The following is an 18,307-nucleotide window of genomic DNA, read 5'->3' on the forward strand; positions in this document are numbered from 1 at the left end:
CAATAGTATCACCAGGATCACCATTATTGGGGTTATTGATCCTGGAGTTAATCAAGTTGCCATTTTTATGGTGCCAGAAAGGAATTTTTTTTTTTCCTACTGTGATGGTAAATTGTCAGCTGTATTGCTGATGGGTTGTTTTTCCTTCCTCTGGATCAACACTAGAAGATAGAAGAATAGGTTGAAGTTGATGGACTTATTTTCTGTTTTCAGCCCTGATAACATATCATTTTTGATACTTTTCTTCTTTAGACCAACAATTCATTTGTTTGGAGAGATCCACTCTCCATAGTATTGATTAACGGAGGAGGTTCAACAAAATGCATAAAAAGTGTACAATAAAGGGAAACTTAGAGATAAGAGTGGAGATAAACAAGACCATAAAAATTAGCCAAATCGGTATTTAGAGCAGGAAAGAACATGGGATTACTGGGAGTGGGTAGTAGTAGAGCTGTGAATGGTCATAATAGTTATTTACTAACATTTACACTAAATAAACAGCATCCAGTCAGACATTTGTTACCATTATAACTTGCACTTGACACATTAAAGCTAATTGCTGATTGGTTGCTATGGTTTACTGCATCATTTAATTTGTTGACAAACGATAATAATTCTCTGTGAATATGATTTCTTTTCTTGAATGCATTTCCCCTTCAGAACCATTTTTAAGGTGATTTGAGGGAAATAATGTCCCAGAGGTGTGTATAATTATTTTGTTTGTATTACTTTATGGTATGTCTATGTAGGTTCATTGTTTTTGTAGTGTCTGTCAGGGTCCATGGTTGCATTTGTGTATTGTATAAGATGCATAACATTTGGTTGAGGTTAAATAGTTGCCTGAATACGTAAGATTTCTTCAGTGATGAAGACACATTTTGTAACCAATTAATAAGTATCACTATATGGTATATCACAACTATAAACATAACCTGCCTTATTGCCTGATTCGGTCTCATTTTCTATTACTTGTTAAAATAAATGTGCATTTAGTGATAGTGATATGTACTGCCATCAAGTCGGCTGCTTTGCCACCCTTTTGGTGCATCTTGTGTTCTTTAACTACTTGGGGCTAGATTTACTAAGCTGCGGGTTTGAAAAAGTGGGGATGTTGCCTATAGCAACCAATCAGATTCTAGCTTTCATTTATTTAGTACTTTCTACAAATGACAGCTAGAATCTGATTGGTTGCTATAGGCAACATCCCCACTTTTTCAAACCCGCAGCTTAGTAAATCTAGCCCTTGATCTCTGTTTCAGGTAAGGGAGACAGGCATATTGGAAAATGAAGCCAGGAGATGACCCTACCAGTCTTTGTGTGCGGTCATCTTTAGTCCCCAGAAACTGGTAGCACTGTAAGCCAAAAGTGATCCAGCCACCTGGCCTGTGTACTGAATAGCTGGATCCCATTCAATTTGGCAACCCACATGAGTTGGAAAGGGATCCTGACATTCAGTCCTGAGGCTCAGCTGTTTGATCAGCCCATGTGTGACCAGCTTTAGTGTGGAGGGTGCTTTGCAACAGGGTCTTCTATATACCTTTTATTTGTCATCCATTATAGGTCTAGCCCAGTGATTTCCTGTTGGATGACTGTTTCAGGACACATTTATGTGTTATGATACCAGGCAAGATGTGTGGCAATTGTTCAGAGACTTCAAGGACAAAACTCTTATAATCTTTTCAACATATGCAACCGAGATCTTATATGAACATTATTGTTTTGATTTTTATTAAACATCTATCTTCTGGCTTTTTTTTTTATAACATATGAATAGTTTTGATTATGTGTGTGGGTTTTGTTCTTCTTATGGTGCCTATATAGTTATTACTCCAAAAATATACTAGTAAGTTAATTGGCTGCTATTAAATTGACCTTAGTCTCTCTCTATGTCTGTGTGTGTGTGTGTATGTTAGGGAATATAGACTGTAAGCTCCTATCGGGCCACGATTGAGGTGTTAGTTTTCTGTACAGCGCTGCGGAATTAGCGGCGCTATATAAATAGCTGATGATGATTTATGATATATACATACTGTGCTTCTTGTATATGTATTTCTGAAGACACCTTTATCAGTGTAGATTATACAGATGCAGCAGTCGTTATGTGTTTGCATTCAGGAACTTACTCCACATTGGTAGCCTATCAGTTCCCTCCACCACACCTCTGAAGCGCCAGCTGCTGTCATTACTGTGATCGTTATACATTGCTTGTGTCAGTGTAGGAACAAAGAGGTAATACTGGCAATAGAAAACATTGTTTGTACATCATTCTTCACAAATTCATAATTCTTATGCATCCGAGGAATAATCAAAAAATCTTTTGTGCAAAAACGCTAATATCCCAATATGTATTATTTGATCTTGAACAATAGTCAATCATATATGCACATAAATATTTATAAAAATGGCAGTAGTGTTTCAACAAGTGATTGTAAACAGAATTCATTAAGTGTCCAGTACTCCATAATCAAATAACCAACAGGAGAAGAATAAAGAAACAGAAAGGGTCTTGTGCACTTTATTACATAAAGCTTGATGATGTGTAATAGACTCCCAGATGTATTCTAGTTATCAATCCATTGCTCAAGCTAAGTAGCTTAGTGTTGTAGGTATGATTAAATGATCAATTCACACTTTATAATTGGTGAATTGTGAAATATTTCAATACACATGATGAGAGTCATTGTTCTTGTCATCCTGGTAAACTGCTGGACTGTATGAGGAGGAACTAAAGCCTTTAGAACGTGCATATTTGTAAACATTTATGATAATATAGTAACATAGTTGATGAGGTTGAAAAAAGACACCTGTCCATCAAGTTCAACCTATTTTGGATCTCCTGTGATCCCTCACTTATATTTGAAATTGACCCAGAGTAGGCAACCCCCAATCTGTTTCAATTGAGAAAATCCCCCCAGACCCAATATTGCAGTCCTATATCCACTACTATCCTTTATTTTATTTAACGGTTGTATCCCTGGATACACTTTTCCGCAAAAAATTTGTCTAACCCTTTCTTAAACATATCTATTGAATCTCACAACCTTCCCTGGCAGTGAATTCCATAACTTAAGAAAAGAAAAATATTAATCCCCTTGGCGCTAATTATGTGTGGTATTCAGGTGCCAATGCTTGGGGTCTGCGTCCCCGAAATAATAAAATGTATGAACAAAAAAATACAATGGTCATCCAAGCCACTAACGAATAATTGTGCACTGTGTAGGTTCAAAAAAAATATAAGAATTCATTCTATAAAACAATACTAATCCACATTAAAACCATAAACTATGAATCAGAGATCACAATCCAAAAATACCACTTGAATTTTCAAATACAAGTTCAAAATACCACAAAAAATTCATCAGTAGGTGCACCTACATATTCAATATGACTAGTCATATATAGATAATACAAGCATTGAGCAAAATGTCAGAAGACACAATAGTGGTATATACTTATGATGATTCATAATAATCAGTCACATGCAATCCTATGAAGATGTATACTGATACTGTAAAGAGTCCTGGGTTTATCCACAGACTATATAGATGTATAGAAAGGGGAAGATTTATTATACGTGCGGTACACAGTTGATTCAAGTCTCTTACCAGATACCTAGAATGGCAATAAGCCGTCAGACCGGCCTTCACGATAGTTCTCAAACAACTCGTGTTGGGAAGTGTTGCCGCAAAAGATCCCCTAAGAACAATTGATCTTGAATCCGGTTCCCAGACTTGCATAGACTCCTTACACATGTAAGTGTATCAGTTCCCCAGGGAGTGGAGGCAGATTCCGATGTACTTTAGTACAGCCTCTCGTAACGCTGAGCGTCTTTCCTCAGTCATCCAAATAGAATTGCACAAAGCCCGATGGCTGTTTGTGATTATAAAAATAAGTGGTGATTGTAGCAAAAAACTATATAAAAAAATCCAAATCTGGCGCGTTTCATCGCCAGCAGGCAATTTCATCAGAGATATCTCTGATTTCATCATTGTGATCATTCCGGTCAAGAATTTGGGTTTATAAACCCAGGACTCTTTACAGTATCAGGTCCTCTGAGAAGTCGAGAAAAATTTGTCCAAAGAAGAAATAGTTACATAAGTTGGGTTAGCAGATTTATGGATGCCTGTAGGTTTAAGGAAGTTTCAGCCAAGTGTACATTTTCTGTTAACTCCCTGGAAAAGTTGAGTACCTGGGTAATAAATAATGTTAAACCCAGCGTGGAGCCTTGTGTGATGGCTAAGAGGTCCATAGGACTCTTGATCATTATACCTTAAAAAAAGTCTAATATTATTAATACACACATTTAACACAGAATAAATGCTATTTGATTAAGACACTCATTCCCCTCCCCAGTTGTTCAATAAAATCTTTATAATAAAGAAAAAAGCACGTTATTTCCTTGAACTGACTTACCTCAGCACAGATTGTGCTTTTTCCACCGTGCAGTAGTTCAATTAGATGGGAAAAAATTAAAAACCACTCCCTACAATTCACTTGTACCATTTGGCACTAAATTAGCATAACTGGAAGTATGCTCCTCTTTTGAATCGATGGTTTGCCCAACTAATCAGAGACATGGGAACATTTCCCAATGCCTCTCATTGGTTCGCCCAGTATGGGACCTTAATTTGACTGAAATATATTATGTCTTCCATTTCCAATACTGATTGTCATTTACCAACTACAAACAGTGATTTTCTGGCTCTGGACCTCAGAGGAACAAACTTTAGAGTTTTACTTGTCAAGATTATTTCTGAATAATTTCTTCATTGATAATGATCCTTCAAGGTTTCAGAAATAAATGAAGTAGGTAGTTCTCTGCCAAAATGTCAGCAATGATATATTTTTATTTAACAATCTGTTGTTTTTTTTGTTTGTTTTTTAGTTTTGATAAATGAACCACAAAGTTGTGATCATTGGGGGTAAACTTATTTTTTTCTTTGCACAACCAATGTGTCTTTATGTCTAATAAATAACTTTGTAGATGCATTGGAAAAACTTGTATTGCTAAGTCCCTGTTATTGACCAAATTTTATGATTTGCTAAAGAGCTGTCCAAAGTATTAAAAACCAATTGGGAGCTTTGCTGCACAGCATGAAGTAGATTTGAGTATCTTTGGTATATTGTCCATTCTCTCTCAATTTTACAAACTTAATGACCTGTGTTTGAATCTTGCTTACACAGAGCTATCGGTTGCAGAGAAGGCTGCAAACCGTGTTTCCCCGATAATTAGACCTACCACAATAATAGACCTACTCCTGTTTTCCCCGTATGCTCCAAATTAAGCCCTACCCCGAAAATAAGCCCTATACATTTTTTGGGCCCTTCAAAAAAAATAAGACAGTGTCTTATTATCGGGGAAACGCGGTATGTGTCTAGTATGCAATGAAACAATGTTGCTCCACATGAGGCCAGTCAGTGCTGTATCTTCTAGGCTAAAACTCACTCTTACCAATTTGTATAGGCAAATATGTATATTTATGCTTAATGTATTTAATGGAAGCCACTTTTGAAAGTGGCCATGTCTTGTAGTTTTCCTTTACCCAGGTAACTGAAGCACCTTTTCCTCCTTATTTGCTTAGGAGTCGAAACCAGAACCTGAGCTCTGATACGAGTGTGGATGATGGCGTATTTAATGGATTAAAACAAGACACTCCTTCCTCTCAGCACCTGTTCTCCAGCTTAGCCGGTCTTCAGCCTGGTCCCATCACAGTCCAGTCTGGTTTAGTTCTGGGCTCCAAGGCGGGAGGGGGTGATGTGTTTATACAAATGCCTGCTCCACTTAGGGAGGAAGCAGGTGGTCGCTCAGAGACTAGCACCTTTGCTCATCATCACCACCATCATCCTCATCACAGACAACAGCCACCGCCACCAGCACATCATCCACAGCATCCCTTTCAGCACTCACATTCCCGACCATCACTGCTGCATGCAGCTACTGCAGAATGCCATAGAGAGGAGAACAATGAAGAACCTGGAACTCCGGCTCCAGCACTGTCCGAACTAAGGGCCATTGTCTCATGGTTACAGAAGGGGCTTCCGTTCATTCTTATTCTACTCGCTAAAGTTTGCTTTCAGCATAAACTTGGTAAGTGCAACTGTTTTCTAATGCATGCTCAATCTGTAGTACGCTACCTTTGATTCAGGTGTTATCTGTTCTACATGGTCATTAAGTCCTTGATAAGTAAATTCTCAATGCAATTATTTTTATTTAATTTTACATAATTTACTCCTTTTAGAGCTGCCTACGAAATATTTTACTAACCGTCCAACTAACCAGTGCCCCGTGGCCTGCTACATGTTGCCATTTTTCTTGCCTGTTCTGTAATACATAGCCTGCAAATCAATTAAGCTAACTATCTTTATATGGCGGCGAAAGGATTCAGGAGTGGGAGGACCAAGCTTTCAGATTGACGTCTGTGCTAATGTCTAGAAAACACAGCTGTCATTTCTATGGCATTCTTGAGAGGCGAGAATGAGATTGCCTCATGCACAGGTTAACTCAGTCTGGCCCCGTTCACGTAACGAATAATAATTATATTAGTGTAGTTTAATAAATATTTGCATATTGTCATATCATCCAGAAAGATTGCAGTAAAACACAGAAAAGTACATAATATTAAGAAGGCAAAGAAACATATATATCTCTTATATATCCCTTAGATTGTACGCTCCTCTGAGCAGGGCCATCTCTCCTCCTGTTTCCACCACTTCTAACTCTGCTCTCCAGCTACTTAGCCCTCCTCCTCGAGGGTCCTCCACCCCACGTCCACTCTCGCTCCCTCCTCCCCCCTGGGGGTCTCCCTGTCTTCCGCGCCCTCCTTCTTGGGCCCCGTCGTTTGCGGATCCTCCCTCCCCCTTCCCCGCCCTCTCTAGCTGTGCATTGAGCTTACTGAGTTGCTGTGTTTACTGTACTGTGCTGTCTCCCATTGTATTGTAATTTTGTTTGTCTCTGTACGGCGCTGCGGATGCCTTGTGGCGCCTTATAAATAAATATTAATAATAATAATAATAATAATTCAGAACGAGCGAGAGAGACGCAGCACTGGGACTGTCCCAAATTTATGTCCTGCATGATTTCTGAGGATACAATTGTATTACAACTTCAACTCCATAGATAGCATAATAATTGCGAAGTTTAGCCCAAAATTAGAAAGGGATACAAAAATTATCCACCAGGTGGCAGCTCATGAGTGTACATAAATATATATTCCTAACAACTCAGTCTGGCCCCGTTCACGTAACGAATAATAATTATATTAGTGTAGTTTAATAAATATTTGCATATTGTCATATCATCCAGAAAGATTGCATTAAAACACAGAAAAGTACATAATATTAAGAAGGCAAAGAAACATATATATCTCTGCTGAATGTAATATTATAGTTGAATGAAGCATGCACAGCATATAGATCATTTATGAAGTAAACAATCCAGTGAGCTGCGCAGTATTCCAACCATATAAAACTGACCCAAATAATGTTGCCATAAAACAATATAAATGCAGCATGCAAAGAAATACATTTACTTTTGTAAGATGATCTGCATATTTTTTACTTATTCTCTTGTACTACAAAGTGCTTCTCCCTTTCTCTAAAAGCTTGTGCTATATGATCACCCTGTATTGCTTGACAGGTTGAGAAGTGAAACAGTCAGAGTAAAGCATCTTTATTTAAAATAATCATATTGATCTGACGAACACTTGTATTAATGTATCCCTCCAGGCATTGCTGTGTGCATCGGGATGGCCAGTACTTTTGCCTATGCTAATTCCTCTGTCAAACACCAGGTGTCTCTAAAGGTAAGGATATATGCTGTGAAGACTCAGTTATGAGACAAGACTGCACATTGTAATAAAGCCGCAGGTTGGAAAGATGTGGAAATGTTGTAACCTGATAATTAAAGAACATTGTAAGACCAATTTAAAGCAGGTATTGACAAACTGCAGTAGTTATCTTTATAGGTGGATAGCTAAGCAACGCTGTTTAGTTCAACCATGGTATTTCCATAAAAGCGTTAAACAAAGAATAATAGTCAGAAAGATGTATTATTTTACACTAATATTTAAAAATATTGGAAATTACCATCACTGATTTGTATTATTACTTTTCCTTACACTTAGTTTGGGGAAAGGAATTGAGTTGCTTGTAAAGCTATTTTGGCGACTACCTATAAAGATTTGCTTTTCTGTATAACTCTTTTTATAGTAACTATGATGACAGTAATAGTTCTAATGTTTTTTATCTTACTCATTAGGAAAAGCGATCTGTCTTTACAGTATTTTGGATTGTGGTGTTCCTAATTGGAAACACTTTATACCTATTATATAGCTTCCGATCCCAGCAGCTTTATTACAGGTGAGTAGTAGATCCAATATAGAATTATTGTGGCTGCATGACTGTCTTCATGGTTTACATATACATGTGAGTGTTTCCATATATAGTTTTCTTATGTTTATTAAGGTATTGAACACCAATATTCACACATTTGTATCCATGGGGCACTAGTGGACGTTTCCAGGGCTCTACAACATTTTCTTACCAATTACATTCACAGTATTTCTGTATTAAGGGAACACAGAGATTCAAGTATTTTATATATGTAATAATATAGCACTTAATATGTTTATCATATGAAGTATGTTGGCACATTGCTCCTGAATTTATTGCAGTAAATTGCGCTGATCTGAATTCCAAAAGCAACCAGTATTACTACACATATGTAGTTACACCAAAGTGGAACAGGTCCAAGGACAATGATTTGTTTACAGATGGAGTGAAGTTTAATACAGGAAACCGTGCACTATGGCTATGAATTAAGTGACAAACTGATGCTGTCTCTGATTAAACTGAAAAAAGCTGAAGACATTGGAGTATATTGCAGAAAATACTCTCTTCTTTGGCTTACCGATCACTGCAATAAGCTATAATAACATAGGGCCTGATTCATTAAGGATCTTAACTTGTGAAACTTCTTATTTCAGTCTCCTGGACAAAACCATGTTACAATGCAAGGGGTGCAAAATTAGTATTCTGTTTTGCACATAAGTTAAATACTGACTGTTTTTTCATGTAGCACACAAATACTTGATAGCTTATGTGTACACTGAAATTTAAAGTTGATATTTGTGTGCTACATGAAAAAACAGTCGGTACTTAACTTATGTGCAAAACAGATAACTCATTTGCACCCAGAGCCGGATTTAGACCTCATAGTGCCCTAGGCAAGATACCGGTTTGGGCCCCCAAATGCCCGGCCGCCAACACCCCCCCACCCCCCCAGTGAAACAATGCATTTTTTTTTATTATTTTTTAAAGCATACATTATATTAACTGTTAATACCTACTAGAGAAGATAGTGCAAACAATGATTGATATAGCAATAAATATTAACTTTTAATTAAATCCTTACATAAAACAGAGCACAAATAATGTTATACATAGCTTTAATTACATTTAAATAATAGGAGTTTTTTCAATAATCTGTTACAATGATTACTTTTCATTACTCATATTTGCTGATGAAAAGAAAGGTTATTTCACTCCCTGACGGTTGGTATTATTGGCCCAACTCTGCGCACTGTACCTCGATCCTCCGTATGATGTCACTTCAGTCCCTGCACGCCCAGTCCAAGCATACTGAGCCTGCGCAAGCTCTCACAGCTCCCTCCTACAAAAAATGTATTTTGCCAAATAAGTTGAAGTACAGAAGAGAAAAAAATATCCCCAACACATCACTTTTGCTCCTCCTTCACACTGTTACCCCTTTAGTACACTGTACTCCCTTCATCATCACACTGTGCCCACCATCATGCTTTTACCCTTTTATCATCACACTGTGCACCCTTCACCGTCACACTGTGCACCCTTCACCGTCACACTGTGCACCCTTCACCGTCACACTGTGCACCCTTCACCGTCACACTGTGCACCCTTCACCGTCACACTGTGCACCCTTCACCATCACACTGTGCACCCTTCACCATCACACTGTGCACCCTTCACCATCACACTGTGCACCCTTCACCATCACACTGTGCCTTCCATATTTTTTCTCCCCTTGTTTATTTTACCTCACACTGCCTGTTCCACATTTCTGTCATCATGCCTCTCTGCTACATATTTTTTCCATTATGCCCCTCATGCCCCTCTGCTCCATATTCTATTATTATGCCCCTCTGCTCCATATTTCTATTATTATGCCCCTCATGCCCCACATTTCTGTCATCATGCCCCCTCCCTTAATGCCTGTTCCAAATTCCTCTTTCATGGGCCCTCCGTTAGTTAACTTACCTTTTAATTTCCTTTTCCTTTTCTCTGTTCTGTTCTCTTCTTGTTTACTTCTTTTTTTCTATGGCGAGCGCTCTCGGCTCCGGCAGTGCTCCTCTCCCTCTCTGCCACTGAAAATGACGTCGGGTGTGATGACGTCATCACGCCCGACGTCATTTTCAGTGGCAGAGAAGGAGAAGAGACTGCCGGGTCCTGACGGTCAGCTGACTTTTTTTTTTCTTCTTTTTTTTTTTCTTAAATCCTTTATTAGCGTTATGCTGGCGGCAAGAGGGGGATGTCAGGCGGAGGGGAGCGCCCCTCTGACGTGCCTTCCCCGCTCACCATCGGCTCTGGCAGGGCCCTCAGGGTACCGCTGGGCCCTAGGCAGTTGCCTAGCGGTAAATCCGGCCCTGTTTGCACCCCTGTTTGCATTGTAACATGGTTTTGTCCAGGAGACTGAAATAAGAAGTTTCTCAAGTTAAGAACCTTAGTGAATCAGGCCCATAGTGCAAAATGCACTTTATTAAATCGGATATTCGCTTTAATCAGAATAGTGCGATTTAGCCTAATGTCAGCAAAATATTTCCTGCACTGTGTTAGCCAGTAGATACGTGTGAAAGTAAATGATTTTGTGTGTTAAAAGAACACCAAACAAGTTATATAAATAATACCGCTAATGGCTAACAAAACAACTGCAATGCCAGCTTCCATGGCAGGAAGATAAGTATGAATGAAAGCTGAGCTGGCAGAGTACATAATATTTAGGCTGAAGAAGGACTTTGTATATAAATAGTTATACATTGAATGGTACAGAATAATGAAGTGTAAATTACATTGCTTCAGTTGGAGAGGCATCAAAAGTAATGTCTTCATTAGATGTGAGGGGTTAACTGTATCTGCATGATTTGTATTTGTTTGAATAACACAAAGGTATCTAAAACTAGTTTGTTACACTTATGTAATTGTGCTGTTATTAAATAAACTTTCATGTTTAGTCTCCTAAAAGTGGACGCTCCTTCCCCATTTGTTTTTATTGCAATCAGCACTTTAGTTGTAATTCAGATATGATTTTGTTGTTTATAGGCTGTTATTTCATAGCTATAAGTAATATATTTGATGCAAGAAGGTTATTAGTCAAATTCTGTAAGATGTTCTACAAATACAAATCAACGCAGCGGCATAGAACTAGAGGATAGAAAGTAGTTCTAGGAAATCAGTATCGCTACTTTAGAGTCTATGTTGCAGTCAAAGTCTTTATGAATCCCGTTTTTTATGTTTTTGTTTTTATTTTTTAAAAAAAGCAAAAATAATGATTTACTTTTTGTCATTTTTCCTTTCATTTTATTGGCCGCCTTTTTATTATTTTTTTTCACTTTTATGTTTTAGGTTATCATTTAGTCCAGTGTGGTGTGTGAGTATTTTTAAGTTCTACTTTCTATTTGTTTTCTTATAATTTTGTTTTTCAATCCTTTTTTGTTTAATATTTTTACTTGTTTTGAGAGCTTAACAAGAGCATATCACAGAGAGGGGCCGGTAGAGTATGGTGAAGAAATGTAACAGGAGGAAAGATGAGCTCAGAGTCAAAGATCAGTAGAGGAAGAATAAGGACATGCCTGTCATACAGAGGTTGGACACATTGTTCAGTGCTCAGTGAAGGTCGCCTCTCTACAGTTTCTTTGTTGTAATTGGGACAGAGAGTCATGGAGCTCACAGTGGGAGCTTGCATGGTGATCACTCTTTGTCTGTATTGGATTTCTAAAGCTAAACTGTAGATGAAAAATAAAAATGGTTCAACTTGTCAGAGCAAAACAAATTCTAGTGTAGCAAATGCAAAGAAACCTAAATTAATAGACCACTGTACTTACCATAATTGACATATAAGCTATGCAATAATTACAAACCAATGCTCAATATAGTGGTTGGGCAAAAATATTTTGAATTTGGAGGCTAGTTAATCAGAAGCCATGAAATAGATTCATGTACATACAATACTGAAGTAATATTGTAGGTACTGTGGCTCTGATTGTTGGTGGCATGTTTGTATAGTTGCACATGTTTAAATTTTGCATGAATTGTGAAAATGTCATACAAGGATTTATATGCCTATCCTCTGCTACCAGTAGAATGTTTTACTCAGTTGCTGCTCTTTGGGTTATTGTCACATGTACATTTCTCTTTATTTAATTTACCACTGTTGCATATTCTTAAAATTTGCCATTTTAGTTGTGAGTGAAGAGTTTCGTAACTAAATAAGACACGGTGTATCCCTCGACGCGGCTAAGGCGTTCGACTCGGTGGAGTGGCCGTACCTGTGGGAGGTGTTATCCCGTTTCGGGGTGGGTTTCAATTTCATAAAATGGGTTAAGTTACTTTATTCACATCCTGTAGCTCGGGTATGTGTAAACGGCCACCTTTCCCAGCCATTTCAATTGGAAAGGGGCACTAGACAGGGATGCCCATTGTCTCCTGCTTTGTTCGCACTAGCAATAGAACCACTGGCCTGCCTTATTTGTAACAATAAAGATATTAAGGGACTTCAATCAGAACATAGGGAGGATAAGGTGGCGTTATACGCTGATGATATGCTGCTGTTCCTTGCTGACCATAAAGAGTCTTTGGGTACTCTCCTGAGGGTGGTTGATTGTTTTGGGTTATTCTCCGGTCTGAAAATTAATTGGGATAAGTCCAGTGTGTTCCCAGTGGGTTGGAAATGTCCAGTTACTCCACTAAAATATCTCCAACTGAGGTGGACACCAAAATTTAAGTACCTGGGATTGTGGATCACTAACACCCCCTCAGAATTTATGGAACTAAATTTACAGCCTCAGGTTGAATATCTTAAATCAAAAATACATGTGTGGAGGAAGCTCCCTCTTTCTGTGTCTGGCAGAATAAACTTAATTAAGATAGTGGTGCAGCCAAGGTTTTTATATATACTTCAGCAATCGCCTATATATATCCCACCCTCTTTCTTTCGCAGTGTTGACCGTTATTTGACCTCTCTGGTCTGGGGAGGGGGGAGGGCCAAGGTTAAGCTCAGCTCGTTGTGCAGGTCCAGGGCTAGTGGTGGTCTTGCGTTTACAAATTTAAAATTGTACTATATTGCTTCTCAACTGACCCACCTTAAGGCATGGATTTCCGTTCCGGGTTACCAGGGTCTACACTGGATATTAGTTCATCAATTCAATGCCAATCATACGCCTTTGCAGTCACTGTTGTCCGGGAGGCTCGGCCCACAGGCTTCTCCGCTCCTGATTCAGGCAATTAAGATCTGGGCAGTCAGTAATAAAATGGTGGGATTCACAGATATAGATCCATGTACTCCTATTTGGGGGGTGAGGGGATTGAGGGAGTTGGACACAGTGGTGGGGTCCAGGCAGTCGTCCCGGTATGGTGTGGTGGCTGTAGGTCAACTATATGAAGTAAATGTTCTTAAATCTTTTGAACAGTTGTCCAGGGAATTTTCTGTTCCTAGAACAATGTTCTTTTCCTACCTCCAACTGAGACATGCCATGTACACACAATTCAAAGGGGAGCCACCAGTGGTTGCCATAGCCCCACTGAGAAAGCAGTTACAGGCTTTGAGCAACAAGGGTCTGATTTCATGTATGTACTCCTGTCTTTTGTATGAATCCACAGTAAATGACTTGAATGACCTGAGAAATCAATGGGAAATAGATATTGGTCCCTTAACAGACAAAGAATGGGGGATGGTCATGGATAGCACTAGTGGCTACACAGCATCATTAAAATTCCAGCAAATACAGGTGTTCATTCTGCATAGGGCCTACTTGACTCCTATTAGGCTGGCTAAGTTCCGCCCCGATAGCACTTCTAAATGTCCAAAATGTAGTTCGGAAAATGGCAATTTCTGGCATCTCATTTGGGAATGTCCCTGTATACAAAACTTCTGGCGAAGAGTCATACGATGTGTTCAAAAAACGGGAATTGAAGTCCCACTTAGGTCATCGGCCACCTGTTTATTTGGGCTCCGTCTGAAGGGAAAGGTCAACAAGCTGACAAAAATGTATATCTCCCAGTTGTTTATGGTGGCTAAGGTTAGCATAGCCCGCCTATGGTTAGCCTCGACGAGTCCCACAATTAAGAGTTTGAAAATCCTGGTTAATGCCACAATGGGGCATGAAAGATTTGTTTACACGAGCAGGCAGGCATTGCCAAAGTTTGAGAATATATAGTACAGGTGGGTGGAGTCTCCATTTTATTTTGTATCCTCGAGTCATGATGTCCCGAATACATGAGGGTCTGGTTCCCCTGGATTACATAATAACAATAATAAAGTCCATAACAAAAAGCAGAGCCCCGCCTCTGCAGAGTGCGTATGCAAGAGTATTTACGATGTATATTCCTAATTAAGTATTGTACAAATGTTATCATTATGCGATACTGGTGTCTTACAATTTAACCAATATTTTATATTTAATATTGGCATATTTGCGATTGTATTTTCTTTCTTCTGTATTTGTTTATTTTCTGTTTTGTTGTTGGTATGTATGTACCTTGAAAATTTCCAATAAAAATACTGGATTTAAAAAAAAAAATAATAAGACACGGTAATCCTAGATGACTATGTATACATAATAAGTTACAATAGGGGGTACCTTATTATAATAAACAAGTTTTCTTAATAAACTTACCATTTGTAGAGATATATATATATATATATATATATATATATATATATATATATATATACACATATACAGAGAGATAGATATGTAGAGATATATCATTTTATTTTTATATTTATTTTTTTACTTAAATTTTCTATTTTTGGTAAAGATAATGCAAAGGATGAATTAAAAACAAATATAGCAACATAAATAAAAACAAACAATAACAATTAGCAGAAATAACATGTAAGTATAATAAGGTCATATGTTATATCGGTAGGAAAGCTGTTGCCCCTCTTCCCTCCTAATCGGAACCCCGAGAGCTACTACATACCGGTGCAATACAAAACCAGCAAATCCATATAGTTCACCAACTTAAACTGGCGACAGCGGTGGCTGTGTGCGGGAGTGCCGATCACTAGCCGAAATCTTTTGATCGCGGATTGTAGTTGTTCCTCCCCTTACTAGGAATAGTGCAGCTTGAAAATTAATAACACTAAATCTAAAATGTTAGATATGTTACAGGAATGCTGTAACTAACTGCCAAGCCTTGATCCAAATGTTGTTGACATTTGCAACTACTGCTGTCCAACATGGGTTGTCTCCACTTGGAAGGGACATGTATATAGGTATTTAGTTTTGTACATATATAAGGATCACCTATGTGTTATATTCATTATTCTATTTCTTAGTTTCTTAAACTAATTTGTTATATTTTTCACTTGAAAGTGAGCTGAGAAACTTATTTGACAGTTAAATCTATCAGGACAAGGGTAAGATTGGCCTCTATTAACGTGTTAACCATGCATTATGTTCTGCTTTACAGACAAACAATCACACTGACTTAGACAATTTATTTAGTTGTCTCCTCACTGCTTCTGATCCCCTTACTTTAATATCAGAGCCGTGGAACAGATGAAGGCAATTTCATTGTCTCTTCTGACAGGTTATTGTGCCATGTATTGTGCACTATACCTGAGACTAAATCTTGTCAAATAGGATAGTTTAATCTTTACAACAATGCTGATTACAGGTATAGAACTAATGGGCAATTTGCAGAAGCAACAAATCCCTAGAGACCAGCATTCTAGCATTATAATGCTGTAATTGGCTTATTTGTGGATGATGTCAGGGATTGTAAACCAAGGCATTCAGGGACATACAACTTCTGTTTCCTTTTATATGTCTTTTCAACTTGTTTTTTATTGATTCTGCAGTCTTATCTTTCTGAAACCCAACTTGGAGAGCATGGATTTCTTTGAGCTCATGTGGATCGTTGGAATCTCGGACTTTGTTCTAAAATACATCACAGTGTCACTGAAGTGTCTTATTCTCGCTCTTCCTAGGATTGTGATAGCTGTTAAATCCAAGGTAGATATAAGCGTGTGCTCATTTGTAACTTGTTTGCTTTCCTGCACCAACACAATGATCTAAATGCATTACTTGTCAATGCTATTGCAGTACTCTGCTTTTGATAAAATATACTATGTATTTGATATCATGAAATACACAACATATTGCAGTACATGCAAGTTATATTGATTGGATGGTGTGTTATGGCTCCGTGTGCATGCTGTTCCTTCCATTATTGTGTATTGCAGAGACTAGACAGTCTGGCACTGAATTTTATTGCATTTTGCCCAGTGTGATTGAAGCTGAACACACACTCGATCGTGTAGTTTGCAGAACTTCTGAATCTGTGACTAATTTGGTGACAAATTGCAGATTCAGTAGTTCAGGCCTCAGCCGCTAACGACCGGATAGGAATGTGAAGACACCTACTATTTCCTTGTCAGCTTCACAGTCTCCGGTAGTGTTCATTTGCTAACCTTGATTTACCATTTCATCTAACTGAACTTCCAAAAAGACTACTCGTGGGTCATACATGGTCCTCCTTTTTGGTTTTGGATCACAACCAAAAAGACCAACCTTATCTAAACATGAGTGGTGAGCATGATGTATTTGTTTTTGTGTTTGTTTTTTAAGGTCTGGTATAGAGTTTAACCGGAAGCGTTTTTATGCTCTGCTCTATCACTATGTTTAAATCCCGTGGAAAGTTTTTTTAGCTGCTGAAAATTCCCATCCTATTACAGAACTTGAGAAGTTTCACGTTCTATTTACATTTGCTGTGCAAGCTAGTGATCACTGCTATCAGTCACTAACTGTCATTTATGAACGTACTAAAACAATTGACATGCAGTGCAAATGCTACTTTGAGGCAACACAACACATTTTTGCTCTAGTTAATTTGCATCTTGGGAAGATCGGGCATGTTCACTATGAGCTAGTCATATGAATGCGTTTCTTTTGTTTGTTTTTTTAAACTTCCTCAGAGGTGGTGGATACCAAGCCTTGGACTATACTTTCAATGGGATGCCTAGCTCGCCTTATACCAGAAAGCACAATTTCATCTATTACTAATAATATTCAAGCACAAAAAATCATTTTTTTTATTTTTTTTATATAAAACAAAATAAATAGTTATGGTTTGAAGTAATTATCATCATCATTTATTTATATAGCGTCACTAATTCCGCAGCGCTGTACTCATTCACATCAGTCCCTGCCCCATTGGAGCTTACAGTCTAAATTCCCTAATATAGACACACACAGGCAGACAGAGAGGGAGAGACTAGGGTCAATTTAGTTAGCAGACATTTAACCTACCAGTATGTTATTTGGAGTGTGGGAGGAAATGGAGGAAACCCACGCAAACGCAGATAAGGCCATGGTCGGGAATTGAACTCATGACCCCAGTGCTGTGAGGCAATAGTGCTAACCACTAGGCCATTGTGCTGCCCACACTTAATAACATGAATTATTTCAGATCTAGTAAGGGATTTTTGTAAAGCATGTCATTAAGAAAACATTTTAAAATACTGAAGTCATTTGTAATATGCTGATATTGTTTTCATATCTGTTTTGTGTTTGTAAGTCTACAGCCCTACGTTAGTATCAAAATTGCTCTAGCCCAGTGTCACCCACTTCCTATCCTGGTTGTACTTACTTTTAAGCTACATCTGCACTTTTACAGCACAAACCTGCACATCTTTTATTATACATTAATAGTTAGTTTTTTAACAAATATTTTTTTTTTTTATTTATATTATAAGAGTTTATTAAGAATTCTGGCAACGCAATGCAGAATCTAATCTGCCGTGGGGAAATCTTAAATGCTTTGTCGCTTTGAAAGTGATTTGTATACCATGTAACATTATGGAAGTCATTGGTGAAAGCTCAAATACTCCAGAATTTGGTTAGTTAATACTAAAACAAAAAATTAGAACTTATAACCCTGTCATACAAGGTCAATAGTTATGATGAACAAGTTGTCAGTCTGTTTAGTCACTCCCCCGTTTTGAGCCTCATAATGGATGCAGAGTGCTTCCCAAGCATTCTCTTTGTTC

The 18,307-nt window shown here is 38.0% G+C and overlaps 1 protein-coding gene across 4 annotated transcripts in view; it reads left to right on the top strand.

Annotated features, from left to right (window-relative positions):
• Positions 1-18,307, top strand: part of RNFT2 (ring finger protein, transmembrane 2) — a 47,499-nt gene that overhangs the window by 3,193 nt on the left and 25,999 nt on the right. For all 4 annotated transcript variants that reach the window (XM_075178510.1, XM_075178511.1, XM_075178508.1 and 1 more), the window contains 4 exons: positions 5,583-6,088; positions 7,726-7,802; positions 8,258-8,358; positions 16,118-16,271. In XM_075178510.1, the coding sequence (XP_075034611.1) occupies positions 5,583-6,088; positions 7,726-7,802; positions 8,258-8,358; positions 16,118-16,271 (838 nt within the window). The remainder of the gene's footprint in view (positions 1-5,582; positions 6,089-7,725; positions 7,803-8,257; positions 8,359-16,117; positions 16,272-18,307) is intronic.

The sequence above is a fragment of the Mixophyes fleayi genome, chromosome 1, assembly GCF_038048845.1.
Source record: "Mixophyes fleayi isolate aMixFle1 chromosome 1, aMixFle1.hap1, whole genome shotgun sequence".
Classification (NCBI taxonomy): domain Eukaryota; kingdom Metazoa; phylum Chordata; class Amphibia; order Anura; family Limnodynastidae; genus Mixophyes; species Mixophyes fleayi.